The sequence below is a fragment of the Microtus oregoni genome, unplaced genomic scaffold, assembly GCF_018167655.1.
Source record: "Microtus oregoni isolate MIOR12 unplaced genomic scaffold, Mior012 000032F_ref0000030, whole genome shotgun sequence".
In the NCBI taxonomy this organism is placed as follows: domain Eukaryota; kingdom Metazoa; phylum Chordata; class Mammalia; order Rodentia; family Cricetidae; genus Microtus; species Microtus oregoni.
The window spans coordinates 27,628,334-27,643,113 of record NW_024543091.1 but is presented as its reverse complement, the minus strand read 5'-3'; the positions used below and the strand labels follow the sequence as shown (position 1 = coordinate 27,643,113).

The 14,780-nt window shown below is 42.1% G+C and overlaps 1 protein-coding gene across 10 annotated transcripts in view; it reads left to right on the top strand.

The window, feature by feature from the left end:
* The first annotated feature begins 1,336 nt into the window (after positions 1-1,336).
* Parp6 (poly(ADP-ribose) polymerase family member 6) overlaps positions 1,337-14,780 on the top strand; it is a 32,022-nt gene continuing 18,578 nt past the window's right edge. For 3 of the 10 annotated variants that reach the window (XR_005976723.1, XM_041679584.1, XM_041679579.1), the window contains exons 1-12: positions 1,337-1,481; positions 2,549-2,805; positions 5,757-5,951; positions 6,557-6,634; positions 7,528-7,622; positions 8,067-8,127; positions 8,332-8,422; positions 9,028-9,094; positions 10,822-10,971; positions 12,010-12,220; positions 12,761-12,814; positions 14,372-14,467. Coding sequence is in view for 9 of the 10 variants with exons in the window: in XM_041679584.1 (XP_041535518.1) it covers positions 5,949-5,951; positions 6,557-6,634; positions 7,528-7,622; positions 8,067-8,127; positions 8,332-8,422; positions 9,028-9,094; positions 10,822-10,971; positions 12,010-12,220; positions 12,761-12,814; positions 14,372-14,467 (906 nt within the window). In the remaining variant the exon portion in view is untranslated. Of the gene's footprint in view, positions 1,493-1,536; positions 1,930-2,548; positions 2,806-5,756; positions 5,952-6,556; positions 6,635-7,527; positions 7,623-8,066; positions 8,128-8,331; positions 8,423-9,027; positions 9,095-10,821; positions 10,972-12,009; positions 12,221-12,760; positions 12,815-14,371; positions 14,468-14,780 lie in introns of those variants that run through there. The other 7 variants (XM_041679586.1, XM_041679585.1, XM_041679583.1 and 4 more) reach the window with 6 other exon arrangements.

Here is a 14,780-nt window from a genome sequence, read left to right as displayed (position 1 = left end):
ACTTTCACTGGGGAAACCTTCTCCTAGCAGAGCCGTGTTGTTACACTCCTGGCACCAGAGTCTAGCTGTAACAACTTTGCTGGGAAAGCCCTTTCCTACCAGAACTGTTACATTGGGAAAACCTTTCCCCAGAGCAGGGCTGTAAACTGCTATCCTTACTGTGACCTGTGCTATTCCCTGCCTCCCGACTGCCAGACTATTTTTCCATCTGAGGCACAATGCTTACATCCTTTCTGTACTACTATGAACTTTTGCACTCTAAGACTGGAGTATATCCCTCATTTTTTCTCAGTTATTACAATGTAACAAATAGTGAAGCTTGTTAGCAGTCAGCTACCTGGGGGCCTTTTGCTAATATCCCGATGGGAACCATGAGTAAGCAAGGAGAAAATCTAGAGCCCAGTGAAAAATCCCAAGTGCTCAAACCAAGCTTTGATCTCACATAAAATCACTTAAACAAGTGTTTTCCTGCGTGTGTGTGTGTGTGTGTGTGTGCACCACATTGGTTCCTAGTGCCCTTAGTAGCCAAAAGAGGGTGTCAGATCCCCTGAACCTGCAGTTACAGATTATTGTGAGCTGCCATGTGGGTGCTGGGAACTGAACCCAGGTCTTTGGCAATGCAACCACTGGCTCTTACTTGCGGAGCCATCTCTTCCACCTCCACTAAAATCTTTTATTTAGTTATCTTCTGAGATGTTCTTACACATCCCATTCTGGTCTTGAATTTGCTATGTAGCTGAGAATAACTTTGAATTTTTCTGCCTCAACTTCCTGAATGCTGAGATGAGAGGTTTGCTGTACCACACAGGGTTTACACAGGTGTGCAGAAACCAAGGCTCTGTGAATACCAGGCAAGCACTCTACTTAGTGAGCTATGGCCCCAATCCACTAAGGTTGTGTGTCCCGAAGGCCAGGTAGATTCCAGCACACCCAGCAACAGTACATGGGGGCGAGGCAGATTTAAGAATCTTAATTTTTGATTTTTTTGGGAGGGGGGAACCTGGCTTCAACCTGCACCGAGGGGACGCCTCAGTATCTCTATATAGACAATCTAAATTGCTTTCCTTCCGCAGTCCTCCCAACCACACGAGGCGACAAAGAAAAAACATTTTTTGGCGAATCGGGAGCACCTCTTCCTCCCTCGCCCTCAGGGACCCAAGGAACAGGCGCCACCCACTCGCTCCCTCACGCCTTCAGCTATCGGTCACTGCGCATGCGCGCCCAGGCCGGCATCCCGGGGCGGGGACACGCCCAGGCTCAGCTTGCATGGCGGTTGGGCGAAGGCGAAACACGTGACCGCAGTGTCCTCGCCCGAGCATGCGTAGAGTGGCCCAGCGTGCCCGGGACGGCACGCTGAGGCGTGGGAGCGCGACCTCGCCCGCCCGCCTCGGTCCCCGCCCCTTGGCCTGCCGCTCCGCCCCCGCGGGGCGTCCCGGGCCGCTCGTCCCCTCCGCGGCGGCCGCGCGCGGCCCGGGGTCGCCGTGAGTACTCTGTAGGCTGGCGTGTCGGGGGAGGCCGGAGCGGGATGGGGCGGGGCGGCCGGGCGGCGGGCGGGGTCCGCCCTGCCTGAGGGACCGAGTGAGGGGCGAGGACAGGCTTCGCTCGGCTGGGCGGCTGGCGGCGGTGAGCCGCAGACGGCTTCCTAACGGGGAAGGCCGGGGCTGGGGGCCTACGGGGGACACCTGGAGAAGAGGCCTCAGGCTCTGTCCTGCAAGCGCGGGTGTCCTCGGCGAGCATCCCGGTCCTCTCCCTCCGCGGGTGCCCGGCTTAGCGCTGGCCGGCTGGACTCGCCCCTCCGCGCCCCGCTTCGCCTTTGTTTAGTAGCTTAGTCCTTCTGTCGTTCCTGTTGGAGCTTTCCTCTGCTAGCACACAGAGCTGGGGAGGCAAGCCCAGAGTGGAGACGTTGAGATCAGAGGCTTCTGTGACTAGGTAGATGTCAGATGGTCACTCTGGAAAGTGCCTGTGGACTTAGAGAGAAAGACCTTTGTGAGTCGTTCTACGGCAGATTTACCTTTGGCATAATCTTATAGGAACAGATCAAGCATGTTAGGGCGAGCTGCCATCACCCAAAATAAACAAACACTGAGCGAAACAGCGCTCTTCTCTGGTCACTCTGATAGTACCTATTTGGCCCAGCTCCTCTTCAAAGGGTCCAGCTCTGTTTTCGTCTCTTAGTTTAGTAACCGCTGTGTTAGTTACTGCTTCATCCCATGAAAAATGAATGTATTTAGGACCTATCAAATATTCGAGTTCCTCAGGCAAGTTGTGACTTCCTTAGCTTGGAATATTACATGAGAACTTTGAACTAGGTCATCTTTCAGGCCCTTCTTTTTTTTTTTTTTTTTTTTTTTATGTCTGGGAATTCCATGATCCACAAACCTTCCTCTCTCCAGCTTTTAAATCTACTCCTCATTCCTGAGGGAAGAGCATTTAGTGTTGAGGGTTCAAATCTTTCCCACTAAAACAGCTTGGTTTGAAAAGTTGGTCATTTCATTTCATAACCGTCTTTTCCTTGGAAAAACTGATTTCCCCCCTGTCCTTTTAATAGCAACCGAAGCCAAGCAGCAAGCCTTGAAGACATGCTCAGTGTTTCTTGACTTAGGGTGAAAGACCTTGAAAGAGCTGGCACTTCTCGCCTCAGCTGCCATCGTCCCACCCTTCCCAGAGAACCCAGGCTGAAGAGCAGTGCTCCTTCCCTTATATCCCTCCGTGGTTGTCCAGATCAGCGCTTGACTGTTTATTTTCAAATCTCAAAAGAACTCCAGTCTCCAGAACTTCAGAATTTGCTTCTTGCTGCTCTTGAAGGTGAATGAGATCTTGCTTTTTAAAAAGCATTTTGTGTGATTATTGTTCATGCATAGAAGCGGCGTTAAGTTCTTATATTTATCTCCCGTTTGGTACATAGCTGAGGGATCATTCACTAATTCAGTAAATGTGTTATAGAGGCTGAGAACAGTACGGATCTTTGCTTGTAGAGCTTACAGTCTGGTGAGAGATAAATGTGTGTCCAAGTGTGGGGAAGGAAATAATTGGGGAGGGACAGGGAATGCTGGTGTAGGTATTATTATTACTGTTAGGATTTTTTAGTGTAGGTATTTTATAGAGGTAGTTAAGGTGACCTGTGACCAGAGTGTTGCTATGGTAAAAGGCCATCCTAAAAGGGGAGAACAGCGGAGACAAGGCTGTGTAGTGTGACTATGCTTGCTGTGTTTGAAGAACAGCAAGGAGACAAGGGGAATCTTCCTGTTGACGTGCAGAGTTGGTTTTCTAGGGAGAGCCTTTGATTTTATAATTGCAGAATTTTTCAACTATACACCAAAAAGCAGGGAATATAAGAAACCCTTGTGTACTTTTCTCAGCTTCCTCAGTTACCAACATTCTTTTGTTTTGTTTTTGTACTGGAGCTCGTTGTGTAGCCCAGGCTGGCTAAGAACTCAAAGAGATCCACTTGCCTGTGCCTTCAGAATGCTGGAGTTAAAGACATGCCACTATGTCTGACTCACAGTTATCAACATTTTGCAAAATTTATTTCATCTGTTTTCACACTTATTTTATTTGAAAATGGAATAGTATTTAATTTTTAAAACTAAAATTGTAGTTGATGTACAAAACGATGAGTGTTTTCATACATACAATTGGACTTTGCTCATACTTGTCCTCCCGACCCCCCAGTAGTGTTTTAAAGCAATTGTCAGATATCAGGTTATCTCTAAGAACTTGAGTTGTAATTGACTTTTGCATATTACTTTTTGGTCAGTGAGGTAGTACAGTCAGCTCAAGGACTGTTATGTAGAGTTTATTTTGGTATTGTGCTTTATAGCCCCATACTGAACCAATTACCAAGTTTAACTTAGTCTCTGAGAAGAAACGACAGACCCTTGGAAGATGCAATGACCTTGTGGGATGGTTCTCAGATTTTATCATGCAGAATAATAACTTTAGGGCTTGTTAAAACATCACTGCATTCCAGTTCTGGTTTTTCTGCTTCACTAAATCTCAGGGGGTAAGGGTTAAGATTGGCATTTTAGCAAGTTCCCAGGTAATACTGATGCTGGAGTCACACCAGCCCACCTAGAACCGATGATGTAGAAAAGTAAGGTTTGGTAGAATCACATTAAGGACCAAGAACACCATTGAGTAGTTTGGAATGGATTAGATTGAGGTATATGTGGAGCCAGGAAAGACTAGTGGTTCCTAGTATTGGCTTAATAGTAGAGAGTTTTTAACTGACTTAACGTTCAGGATTAATTCGTGTGAAATTGTACTAATTGGTTATGGAATAGGGCTATGTGTTGGTCTAAGTTGAAAGCTCCCCAGGTAATGTGTAGGTAATGTTTGTGACCTACTGATCTAGAGAGCAGCAGAAAGCTTTGAAAGCCTACTGTTACTGTAGCTTTGACATCTGTTATCGTTCAAGCCTTCATAATTTTATAGCTGAGTTGTTTTTTCATGACCTGATGCAAGTGAAGACTTCAGTGGTGCTAAAAATAGCCTGTTATGGGATGGAGGTCTTCTAGGATTAGAAGTGGGGAGAAGGTTAGTGCTTTTTCTGAGTGCTTGTTGGGTCATTACTGTAACTATGTGGAGGTTAGGTTCTGAGACGACCCTGGAGCATTGTTTCAGCCATGACAACTCAGATAAATTTTACCAGAGCATCGTCGGTGTTATTGAGAACTCTGAATTAGATGGTTGTCATATAATGGCTTCTAGTAATGTTGCTGTTATTTTTTAAAGATTTATTTTTAGTTTTATGAATATTTGTGTTAGATCCCCTGGAGCTAGAGTTATAGGCAGTTATGAACTGCCTGGTGTGGATGCTTGGGAACCCAACTCAGGGCCTCTGTAAGAGCACTACTAAGTCATCTCTTCAGCCCCCTTGAATTAATTTATTTTTAGACAGAGTCCTCAAAGTATCCTAGGCTAACCTCAAAGATGTTATCTTCTTGACCATAGATCCCTCTTTATTGCTGTGTGAATCACCAAGCTCAACTAAAGCTGATGTTTTAAAAGCAATAATGAGGGGTTACAGATATGGCTTGTTGGCTAAAATGCCTGCCATGGAAGTGTGAGAACTAGAATTTGGGTCCCCAGAACCTACATAAATGTCAGGTGGGCATGGTGGCTACGTATAATTCCAGCTCTGGGAATGTGGAGATAGGATCTCAGCAAGGTGGCTAGCTAAACTAGCCTGTGCTGGTGAAGTACAGCATTAGTTGAGAGATCTTGTCTCAGTCAGGCAGAAAATGAATGAGAAAGACTCCAAGAGTCAGCCCTGGAGGCCTACATACGCACATTCGCGTGTACTTTTATACACATTTGCTTGCACACACATACACATGTAAAGAAAAAAAGTGATAGTGGCCCAATATGGGAAAATAGGAGCAAAGAGTCTAAAAAGAATCTGGTTCTGGTTCATAAGGCTGATGAGGCTTGGTATTGTGAAAGCTGCTCATAAATGAACTGAGTGGACACAGAAGCATAGCAGTTTGGTCCTGCCATTGTTACTTTTGGTTTTAAGGTTATTGTAACCTTATAGACTAGAGCAGATACTTACTCCAGTTCCAACTTTCAACTTTGAGTGTAATAGACAGGTGTATATTCTACTGACAGTGCCTTCAGCTTAGTTAAAGAAGTAAAGTCTATGTGTTTATGTGCATTATGCCTCTTTACATGTGTCTGTAATTGAACAAAATATACCTGTGTATATACTATCCAGCTAATAAGTAGTGAACCCAATTGTTATTTACTTTCCATAGGACAGTGACTTATTACCACAACAGCAGAGTCTGCCATCTCCAGCAGATCGCCAGTACCTATGACATCATCACCTCCTTTGTCTCATTCTGTGATCTCCTAAATGCTCATCTTGTTGGCCTGGGTTCGATTGGTGGTATGGAGGGGTGCTGCCTAGCACTGACCTGAGAGTGTGTGTGAGACTCACTGACCCAATGGTGAGGACTGACTCCTTGTGTCACTGGACTAGTCATCTAAGGGGCAGATAAGACAGAAGGCTGACTTTACCTTTTCCTGGTATTTTCCCCCTCTTGCCCTTTTGGAAGTAGCTATTTGAAGTTAATGGAAGAAGGAGGAGTATGGAAAAAGTGTCACTTGAGCTGTATAGGGCTGTTCTCTTTGAAAGGAAGGGGAGAGATGAACACTAGGAGATAAAAGAGTAGAGGTGAGGTTGGCTGTGGTGGCTTGCATCTGTAATCCCAGCACTTGGGAAACTGAGGCAGATGAATTGCTGCAAGGTCTGAGCTAGCCAGGGCTATAGAGTAAGACCCTGCCTCAGAGAGAATACAAAACAAGGGAGATGAGGAAGTGACGATGCAGAGCTTAGGATGTTCTCTGCCCCACCGAGTCAGAGCTAGACTTAGGTAGTATTGCACTCAGTCAGAGTGAAGTGAAAGGTAAAAGGATTCAGGCTTCAGTTACTTATTCCCAAGAAATGTGAGAATCTGTTTTCCATCCTTTTGCCCTACCCTAGCCCATGTAATAACAAAGACCTAACAAAGGATGGTGCTTCAGTGTTTTTGTTATTGTTGTTTATCTCCAGGACATCAAAGGCCAGTTCTGGAATGATGATGATTCAGAAGGAGATAATGAATCAGAGGAATTTCTATATGGAGTTCAGGTGAAGTGCATTCCCTCAAACTCATTGTTGGATGATTTAGATTTTATATGCTGGGTACATCAGAAGGAAAGTTCTACTGAACAGAGATGAAATGAGATAAAATGTTAGTGGGATCTGATAGGAATCTTTCAGAACTGATTCATTGTCCTTGCTTATACCTAGGACTTGTTATCCCGTAGTAAACTGCATTCTCCACATGAAGGGGACCCTTATGTTAGTTAGAAATTATTATTTTCTTCTCTCATTCTCAGAGAGAGTCATTTCATTGTTAGGATCAAATCTTTTTTTTTTTTAACTTATTTATTTATTTATTTATTATGTATACAATATTCTTTCTGCGTGTATGCCTGAAGGCCAGAAGAGGGCACCAGACCTCATTACAGATGGTTGAGAGCCACCATGTGGTTGCTGGGAATTGAACTCAGGACCTTTGGAAGAGCAGGCAATGCTCTTAACCGCTGAGCCATCTCTCCAGCCCAGGATCAAATCTTAAATGGCTCCCGGAGAATGTCATTATCATTGCCACCCAGAAAAATGCAATTGCTAACAATTGCATTCCTAAGCAAAACTGTTCAGACTCTCAGGATGCTTTTCAGATAGAACTCGTCTGAATTTCTGTAGAAGGCAAAATTTGAGAGGAAAGGCTAGAGCTTGAGAATATGAACTCTTAAAGCAAAACTGCCTGTTGGTCTGCTGAAACTTTCTTAGGCTGGAATAGAGAGTCTTGTTCCCTGAAATATGTGTTAGAGTTCCCCCCAAGAGCCTATATGCTGCCCTTTCATCTTTCCTGTTCCTGGTGTGTCTGCATGTTCTGTTTATTCTCTCTTTCTTACTTCCCCTTTGTTTATCTCTTTCCACCTCTGCTACCATTAATATTTTTATGGCTGAATCAGGGGAGCTGTGCAGCTGACCTGTATAGACACCCACAGCTTGACGCGGACATTGAAGCAGTGAAGGAGATCTACAGTGAGAACTCTGTGTCCATCAGGTGGGACTCAACTTCAGGATGACAAGGATCTTTAAAAGGCTAGAATTTCTTTTGATGGTGTAATATACTGATAAATTTATGCGTTTAGCAATAGAAGGTTACTCAGAGTATTTAAAAATAAAAATGGCTGACCATAGGAGATAGGAGTTAGAACTAATTTTCTTAGCTATTCCCTCTTATCCTAAATACCTTTAGGTCACTAGTTCCCTTTGGGATAAGAAGGATTATGGTCATAAGTGATCTGATACATAGCTAAGATCTTTTTCTTGTTGCTGTTTTTTGTTTGTTTATTTTGAGGCAGAGTTTCTCTGTGTAACTAAGGTCTAAGTATGGAGCTCTCTTCCACCCTTTCTCATGTTCCCAGGGTTAGTTCTTTACCTTCTTTACCTCTCTAGTCCCTTCTGTCTTAATGAGCCTCCCTTGTGGTTGCCTGTGTCTCTGTAGAGAATATGGAACTATTGATGACGTGGACATTGACCTCCATATCAACATCAGCTTCCTCGATGTAAGTAGTGCCAACAGTATGTATAGCTTGCCTTACGGGTTTTTTTCATGTAGGCCTGGTGTCTTGTTCTTGAGTGCTGTATTTGGAGCCTATATTCTACACCTCTGTCATTCCTAGACCATCAACGAACAATGGTGTATATGTGCATATATGTGTCCATTTCTCTCTGTTGTAAACCAGAAATAATTTCTCTTACTCTCTTAGGAGGAAGTATCTACAGCTTGGAAGGTCCTTCGGACAGAACCGATTGTGTTGAGGCTACGGTTTTCTCTCTCCCAGTACCTTGATGGACCAGGTAAAGACAGTGACATTGGACAAGTGGGTAATCTGAGTATAGTCTGATCCAAAGTACTAAGTTAATTGAAGTAGAAATAAAGTTGGAAATAAGACCTTTGTGCTCACCCTTTGTTTTCTATTTCTTGTCATTAGTGTCCTCATCCCCACTCATCTGATAGCCTTCTTCTTGATTTGTGAAATTGTTTTCTCTGACCTGAAGATATTTGTTCTTCTTCAAACCTCCCACTTCCGACTGAAAATATTTAAAGTTTATTAAATGGCTTCTAGAATTTACTGCTGCCTCAAGTTTTCTTCCTCTACTATGCAGGCATGTCCAACTTTTGACATTCCAACACATTGTCATCTTCAAAATCCACACTCAAGAACTGAACAACCAAGTTACCAAAAAAAACAATTACAAAATTTTTATAATGTTTTAAGTAAGTTACAGTTTTATATTCAGCCACATTTATGGCTATCTTTAACTGCAAGTTGGATTTGCCTGAGAGTACCTATCAGCTACTGTGTCTAGAATCTGAGGAAGCTGTCCTACTGAACTGTGACTTTAGACTTTGTAGAGATTAGAGTTATGCACACATTGGAAACTTTTTCTTCTCTTTGCAGAACCATCCATTGAGGTTTTCCAGCCATCGAATAAGGAAGGGTTTGGGCTAGGTCTTCAATTAAAAAAGTAAGAACTTTTTTGTTGTTGTTGTTCATGGACATGTGATGGAAAAGTATTGAGAAATACTTATCTTAGCTTTCCATTTCTGTTACAACATACCTGAATTATTCAACTTAGAAGGAAGAAATTTTATTTTAGCTCACAGTTTAGCAGTTTCAGCCGATTATAACTTGACCCTATTTATATCTTTGACATCACAATACATCATTGTAGAAGCATGTAGTAGAAGGGGTCTGTTCAATTTACAGTGTGCTGACAAACACAGACAGAAAGACAGACACATACACATGAGGCTCAGGGTACCAATATCCCCTGCAACGGTGTGCTCCCTTCTTCAATCAAGTCCTGCCTCCTCAATATTCTGCCACTTCCCAATAGTGTCACAGACTGGGAGCCAAGCCTTCAGCATGTTAACCTTTGGGGGGCATTCACAATCCAGACTCTAACCACAAATGTGTCAAAGCCTTGAACATCGTGTCTTTTTCCAGAAATGGCCTTTTAAAATATTCCTAGGAAAAGTTAAAATAAATTTAGGAAGCCAGATCGGGTTGGTGGTGGCACACACCTTTAATCCCAGTACTCGGGAGGCAGAGGCAGGTGGATCTCTGTAAGTTCGAGGCCAGCCTGGTCTACAGAACAGCCAGCTGTAGATCGATGCTATAAGATAGTCTCACACTAGCTCAGAATTGAGTATAAGGATTGAAGATAAGCATCAGTGTTGGTGGAACTTAGTACCAGTAGATGTAAGATTGTTAAAGAAGAGGATGATAGGGTGAAAAGAAAATAGAATCGAAGGCAAAAAACTTTTTAATACCCAAAGTATCCAGGAATCCTTCAGGATGGTGGACAGAAGAAGAAACACTAAAACTAGGCCAAAGGAATCTTGACCCCCTTAAAGATAGATCTCAGAGGTAGAACACTTGCCTAGCTGAGATGCAGAAAAATGAAGTATCTTACAGACTTTGGGAAAGGAACTGACCGGACAGGAAGATGTTTGATCATGGCCCCTAAGGACAGAAGATGGTGGTAGAGCCCAAATAGAGAAGTCAGTCTTAATATGAGAGTCACCTTTTCTCCAGAGAATGAAGGGCTAGAGATAAGGGTTGAAGGAGAAACAGCTTTTGTATTAGGGTTGGAAAATTAGGGAAGCTAATACCTCATGATTTCTCTAATGAGAAGAAAAGGAAGTTATTGGTTATAGGTTAAATTTTGAGTTTGAAGAAGCTGCTGAGGTTTTATCATGATAGCCTAGGGTAATCCTACAAAGAACTGGTCAAGGACAAGTGAAACGATTGACAAGTTGGGTTGCAAGGTGAAGACTATAAATTCAGGGATGTAGTTTTTCACCTAACATTATTGGTATCACATATCCATAGTCATTGCACTAATTGCAAAGTAGAAGGTTATATTCTCTTCTGCCCTACCCCTTCTATTCTGTTTTCAGTGTAGTTATCTTTGGCACTAAATCCAGACTGTGGTTTCTAGTCTGAAGGTTCTCCTTTATAATGTCTCCAGAAATATTCTGGCTTGTTGGTTAGGTAACAGGAGTGAGTGTTTAGTCCTAGGATGAAGATGGTGCTTTAGGATAGATAGTATTTTCATATGCCAGTGTCATATCAAGAGAGGCTTTGGCAAACATTCTGTCAAAACTAGCTTTATAGTCTCTGAGTCTGGAGATTAGTTGCTTCTCTTTGTCCTTTTTTGCCTGATCTTGCCTAATTCTCTTGTCCTAGGATCCTGGGTATGTTTACATCCCAACAATGGAAACATCTGAGCAACGATTTCCTGAAGACCCAGCAGGAGAAGAGACACAGTTGGTTCAAAGCAAGTGGTACCATCAAGAAGTTCCGAGCTGGCCTCAGCATCTTCTCACCCATTCCCAAGTAAATATTTTCCTAGAATTGATCATTTCCAATTATCTGTCTTATCACCTTCTGGAATGCCTAAAATAATTTCTTCTGTCTTTTCTCTGAGTCCAGTAAATTCTGTACCTTTTACATAATAATAGTGACACATGGTCCTGGTCCCCTTTGTATCCTTACCTTTCTACTTTGATTCAATATTTATAACTCATCCCTTATGTAAAGCACAATATCTATCTTTTGGAGGCATATGCATTATTTTTCCATCATTTTAGAAAATTATGTTTAAAGGTGTTTTGCTTGCTCTATGTGTGTGTCTAGTGCCCTCAGAGGCCATTGGAGAGGGTATTGAATCCCCTGAAACTGGAGCTACATTTGGCTGTAAGCTGCCATGTAGGTGCTGGGAATCATATCCAGGTCCTCTGTAAGAACTGCTGAGCCATCTTTTCAGCCCTTTATCTTTTCATCTTATCTTCATCTCTCATCTTTATTTCTTGTCATAAAGAAGCAGAGACATAGACACTTACTTCTTGCACTTATGTAGGAGGTGCTGATACCTAGGCTCTGGAAATAAACATTGCTCTATTCTTTGACCCTGGTTCTATATCCAGATTTCTGATTCTCCAAAGATGGACACAAAGCTAGATTTGTAGTGTTCCACAGGCCACTTTTGATGGTTAGACAGTTGGTATTAGGCAAGGTTTAGGATACAACTACTTGCCTAGAATAGTGTTGAATGCTTAGTCCTTTTCTCTCACAACAAAAAATGATCCTGTCATCTTTAAGAAATATACTTGGTCATACTTAGTCTGAATGACATGGTGGCTGAGGCTCTTCTTCTGCCTTTTATGTGCTACGACCTGAAGAACATACAGATAATGATATCAAAAGCCAATTTTGTGATTTATTATTCTCTTTTGACATTATTTAAGATAACAATAGACTATGCTCTTGAATTTATGATCATCTCTGGCCTACAATGTTCTTTTTTCTAATTCTCTTCTAAAGTTCATAATGAGTTCCCAGTTTTATTACTTTTTCTTTGCTCTTTCTCTACAGGTCTCCCAGTTTTCCTATCATACAGGACTCCATGCTAAAAGGCAAACTGGGTGTACCAGAGCTTCGAGTTGGACGCCTTATGAATCGTTCCATTTCTTGCACCATGAAGAACCCCAAAGTAGAGGTGTTTGGTTATCCCCCCAGCCCCCAGGCAGGTCTTCTGTGCCCCCAGCACGTGGGCCTCCCTCCCTCAGCACGGACTTCTCCTTTGGTACATGGGCTGGGGATTGTGTGATGTGGGCATCAGGAGGGTGGGGGTAGATATGTAGGGGAATAACTTTTCAAAGGGGTGGGGGTAGAGCTGTCTAGTCAAATCTAGGCATATATCATGAATGTATAGAATGGAATAGTTTTTAATTATTAAATGCTTATATATAAATAAATAATATTAAATAATAATTATTAAATGCTTATTTCATACCTGACAGGCCTGTCTGATAGTAGTTTATAAAGCAGAGTCTGGGGATTAGCATGCCAAGGAGAAGTCATGTATAGTATAGTTAGGTTATGGCTACAACTTGGTAGTCAGCTGCTGTGCCAACCTATTGTAACTTTGAAGAGGGTTAAAGACTGGTAAACCTTAGAACCTTTAACAAAAACTTCTAAAGGTCTCTCTAGCTTTGTGATTTCTTAGGCTGATCTGAGCTAAGACTTAGCTATTTTAGGATAATCCTGGATAAAGGTATGAATGAGGAGTGTTTGGGCCCCACTTTATAAGAAACTCATAGGATCTGTCTTGAACTCTTACTAGGTCAGTGGTCACTGCAAGAACATTCCCACTCTGGAGTATGGATTCCTTGTCCAGGTAATCAAGTCCAGAACTTTTTGCCAAAACCCTTCCCTGTTGCTCACCCATCTAACTGCCTAAACTCCAGTCTTGAGTCAGTTATTTCCTGAGTTGATTTGCTCCCAAAATTATACTGAGTGTTGGTTGAGCAAACAAAAGAAAAGAAGGTGTAGATTCCATCCTCAAGAAGGTCACAGCATTATCAAGAACACTGCCATGGTTCTCAACTTTTCTAATTCTGTGACCCCTTAATATAGTTCTTCACATTGTGGTGACCCAACCATAAAATTACTATTATTGCTACTTCATAGCTGTAATTTTGCTACTGTTATGAATTATAATGTAAAATGTCTGATATGTAGGATATCTGATATGCTATCCCTGTGGGTTTGGAACTACTGACTTTCAGGCTTAATAACCAGCCCATAAACATGTGAACAGCCTGATTGATACACAAGAACAAGTAGTTAAACCAGTGTTAAGTAAATAAAAATTTAAAAGCATATAGTTTAAAATACTGTTGCAAAAGCTCTGGATTTATGCCATTTTCCTTCCATAGAATATGTGTGTTTGCATGTATGTGTTTGACTAGGAGATGGGTTAATTGTCCTTAAGTGGTGGAAATCACTTAAGCCCTGCCCCCCAGCATTTCATCTTGGATTGAATACACTCATGCCACAAGTAGAAAATCTATAATGACTACAGCCACTGTAACTGATTAGTTAGTACCTATTTGTAAAATACTTTGATGAGAACCTGTAAAATGGCTCAGCTGGTAAAGCACCTGCTGTGAAAGTCTGACAACTTGAGTTAGCTCCCAGAATGCCCATAAAGGTGCAGGAGAGAGCTGACTTCGTAAAGTTGTCCTATGACCCTGTGTTGCCTTTTCTCCCATCTAATACATAATGATGGAGACTAAAAACAAAATTTTCCCAGCACTCGGGAGGCAGAGGCAGGCAGATCTCTGTGAGTTCGAGACCAGCCTGGTCTACAGAGCTAGTTCCAGGACAGGCTCCAAAGCCACAGAGAAACCCTGTCTCGAAAAACCAAAATAAATAAATAAATAAAAACAAAATTTTATTTAATTAATTAGAAGGGGCATACACATACACACAGGCACGCACGTGCATGCCATAGCACTTGTGTGAAGATCAGAAGACAGCTTGTGGGAATCAGTTCTCTCCTTCTACATATGTATCCCAGGAACTCAGGTTGACAGGCTTGATGCCACCTCCCCAAATTTAAATGCATGGACAGATCTCATTTCTTGCAGTATATTTATGAGATGTATAATGTCTTATTTTATAAGTGAAGAAAACAAGGCTAAATGTATCTGACTTGCCTAGTAGTTATGTTTGATAGTAAATAGTAGATGTGGAATATTAACTCGAGACTTCTATGTCAAAGATCAGGCTGGTCTACTTGTATAGTATCATACAGGGTTAGGAGTGTAGGGAGGCCATCAGTTTAAGTTCAGAATCTAAGCTAGAAAATATTCAATTATTTCCATTTTCTTCAAAACAACATGAAAAACTTCTATACTTAGAAAAGATACAGACTCTTTTCTCTCTCTAGATCATGAAATATGCAGAGCAGAGGATTCCAACATTGAATGAGTACTGTGTGGTGTGTGATGAGCAGCATGTCTTCCAGAACGGGTCCATGCTTAAGGTATAGGTCCCTGCTCTGACCATCTTACTTGGCCAAGGCCTTTTGTTTCCTAGCTCTCCTTTCTTCCTAGGCCTGTAGTAAAAGATACATTCTGTTCACATTCCTGTAGACACTATAAATAATCATTTTCTCAGAAGATGAATTTCAGTAATCTTTTCTGGAGAGAGAAATTTATAAAAACAATTCTGATGACACCATTCCCACCTAACATTTATAAGCAAGCATCTGGTATTGACCATGGTGTTCTTGGCTATTCCCAAATCTAGGTGAGTAGGCCAAACACTTAGCTATAAATTATAATCTATGTGTATAT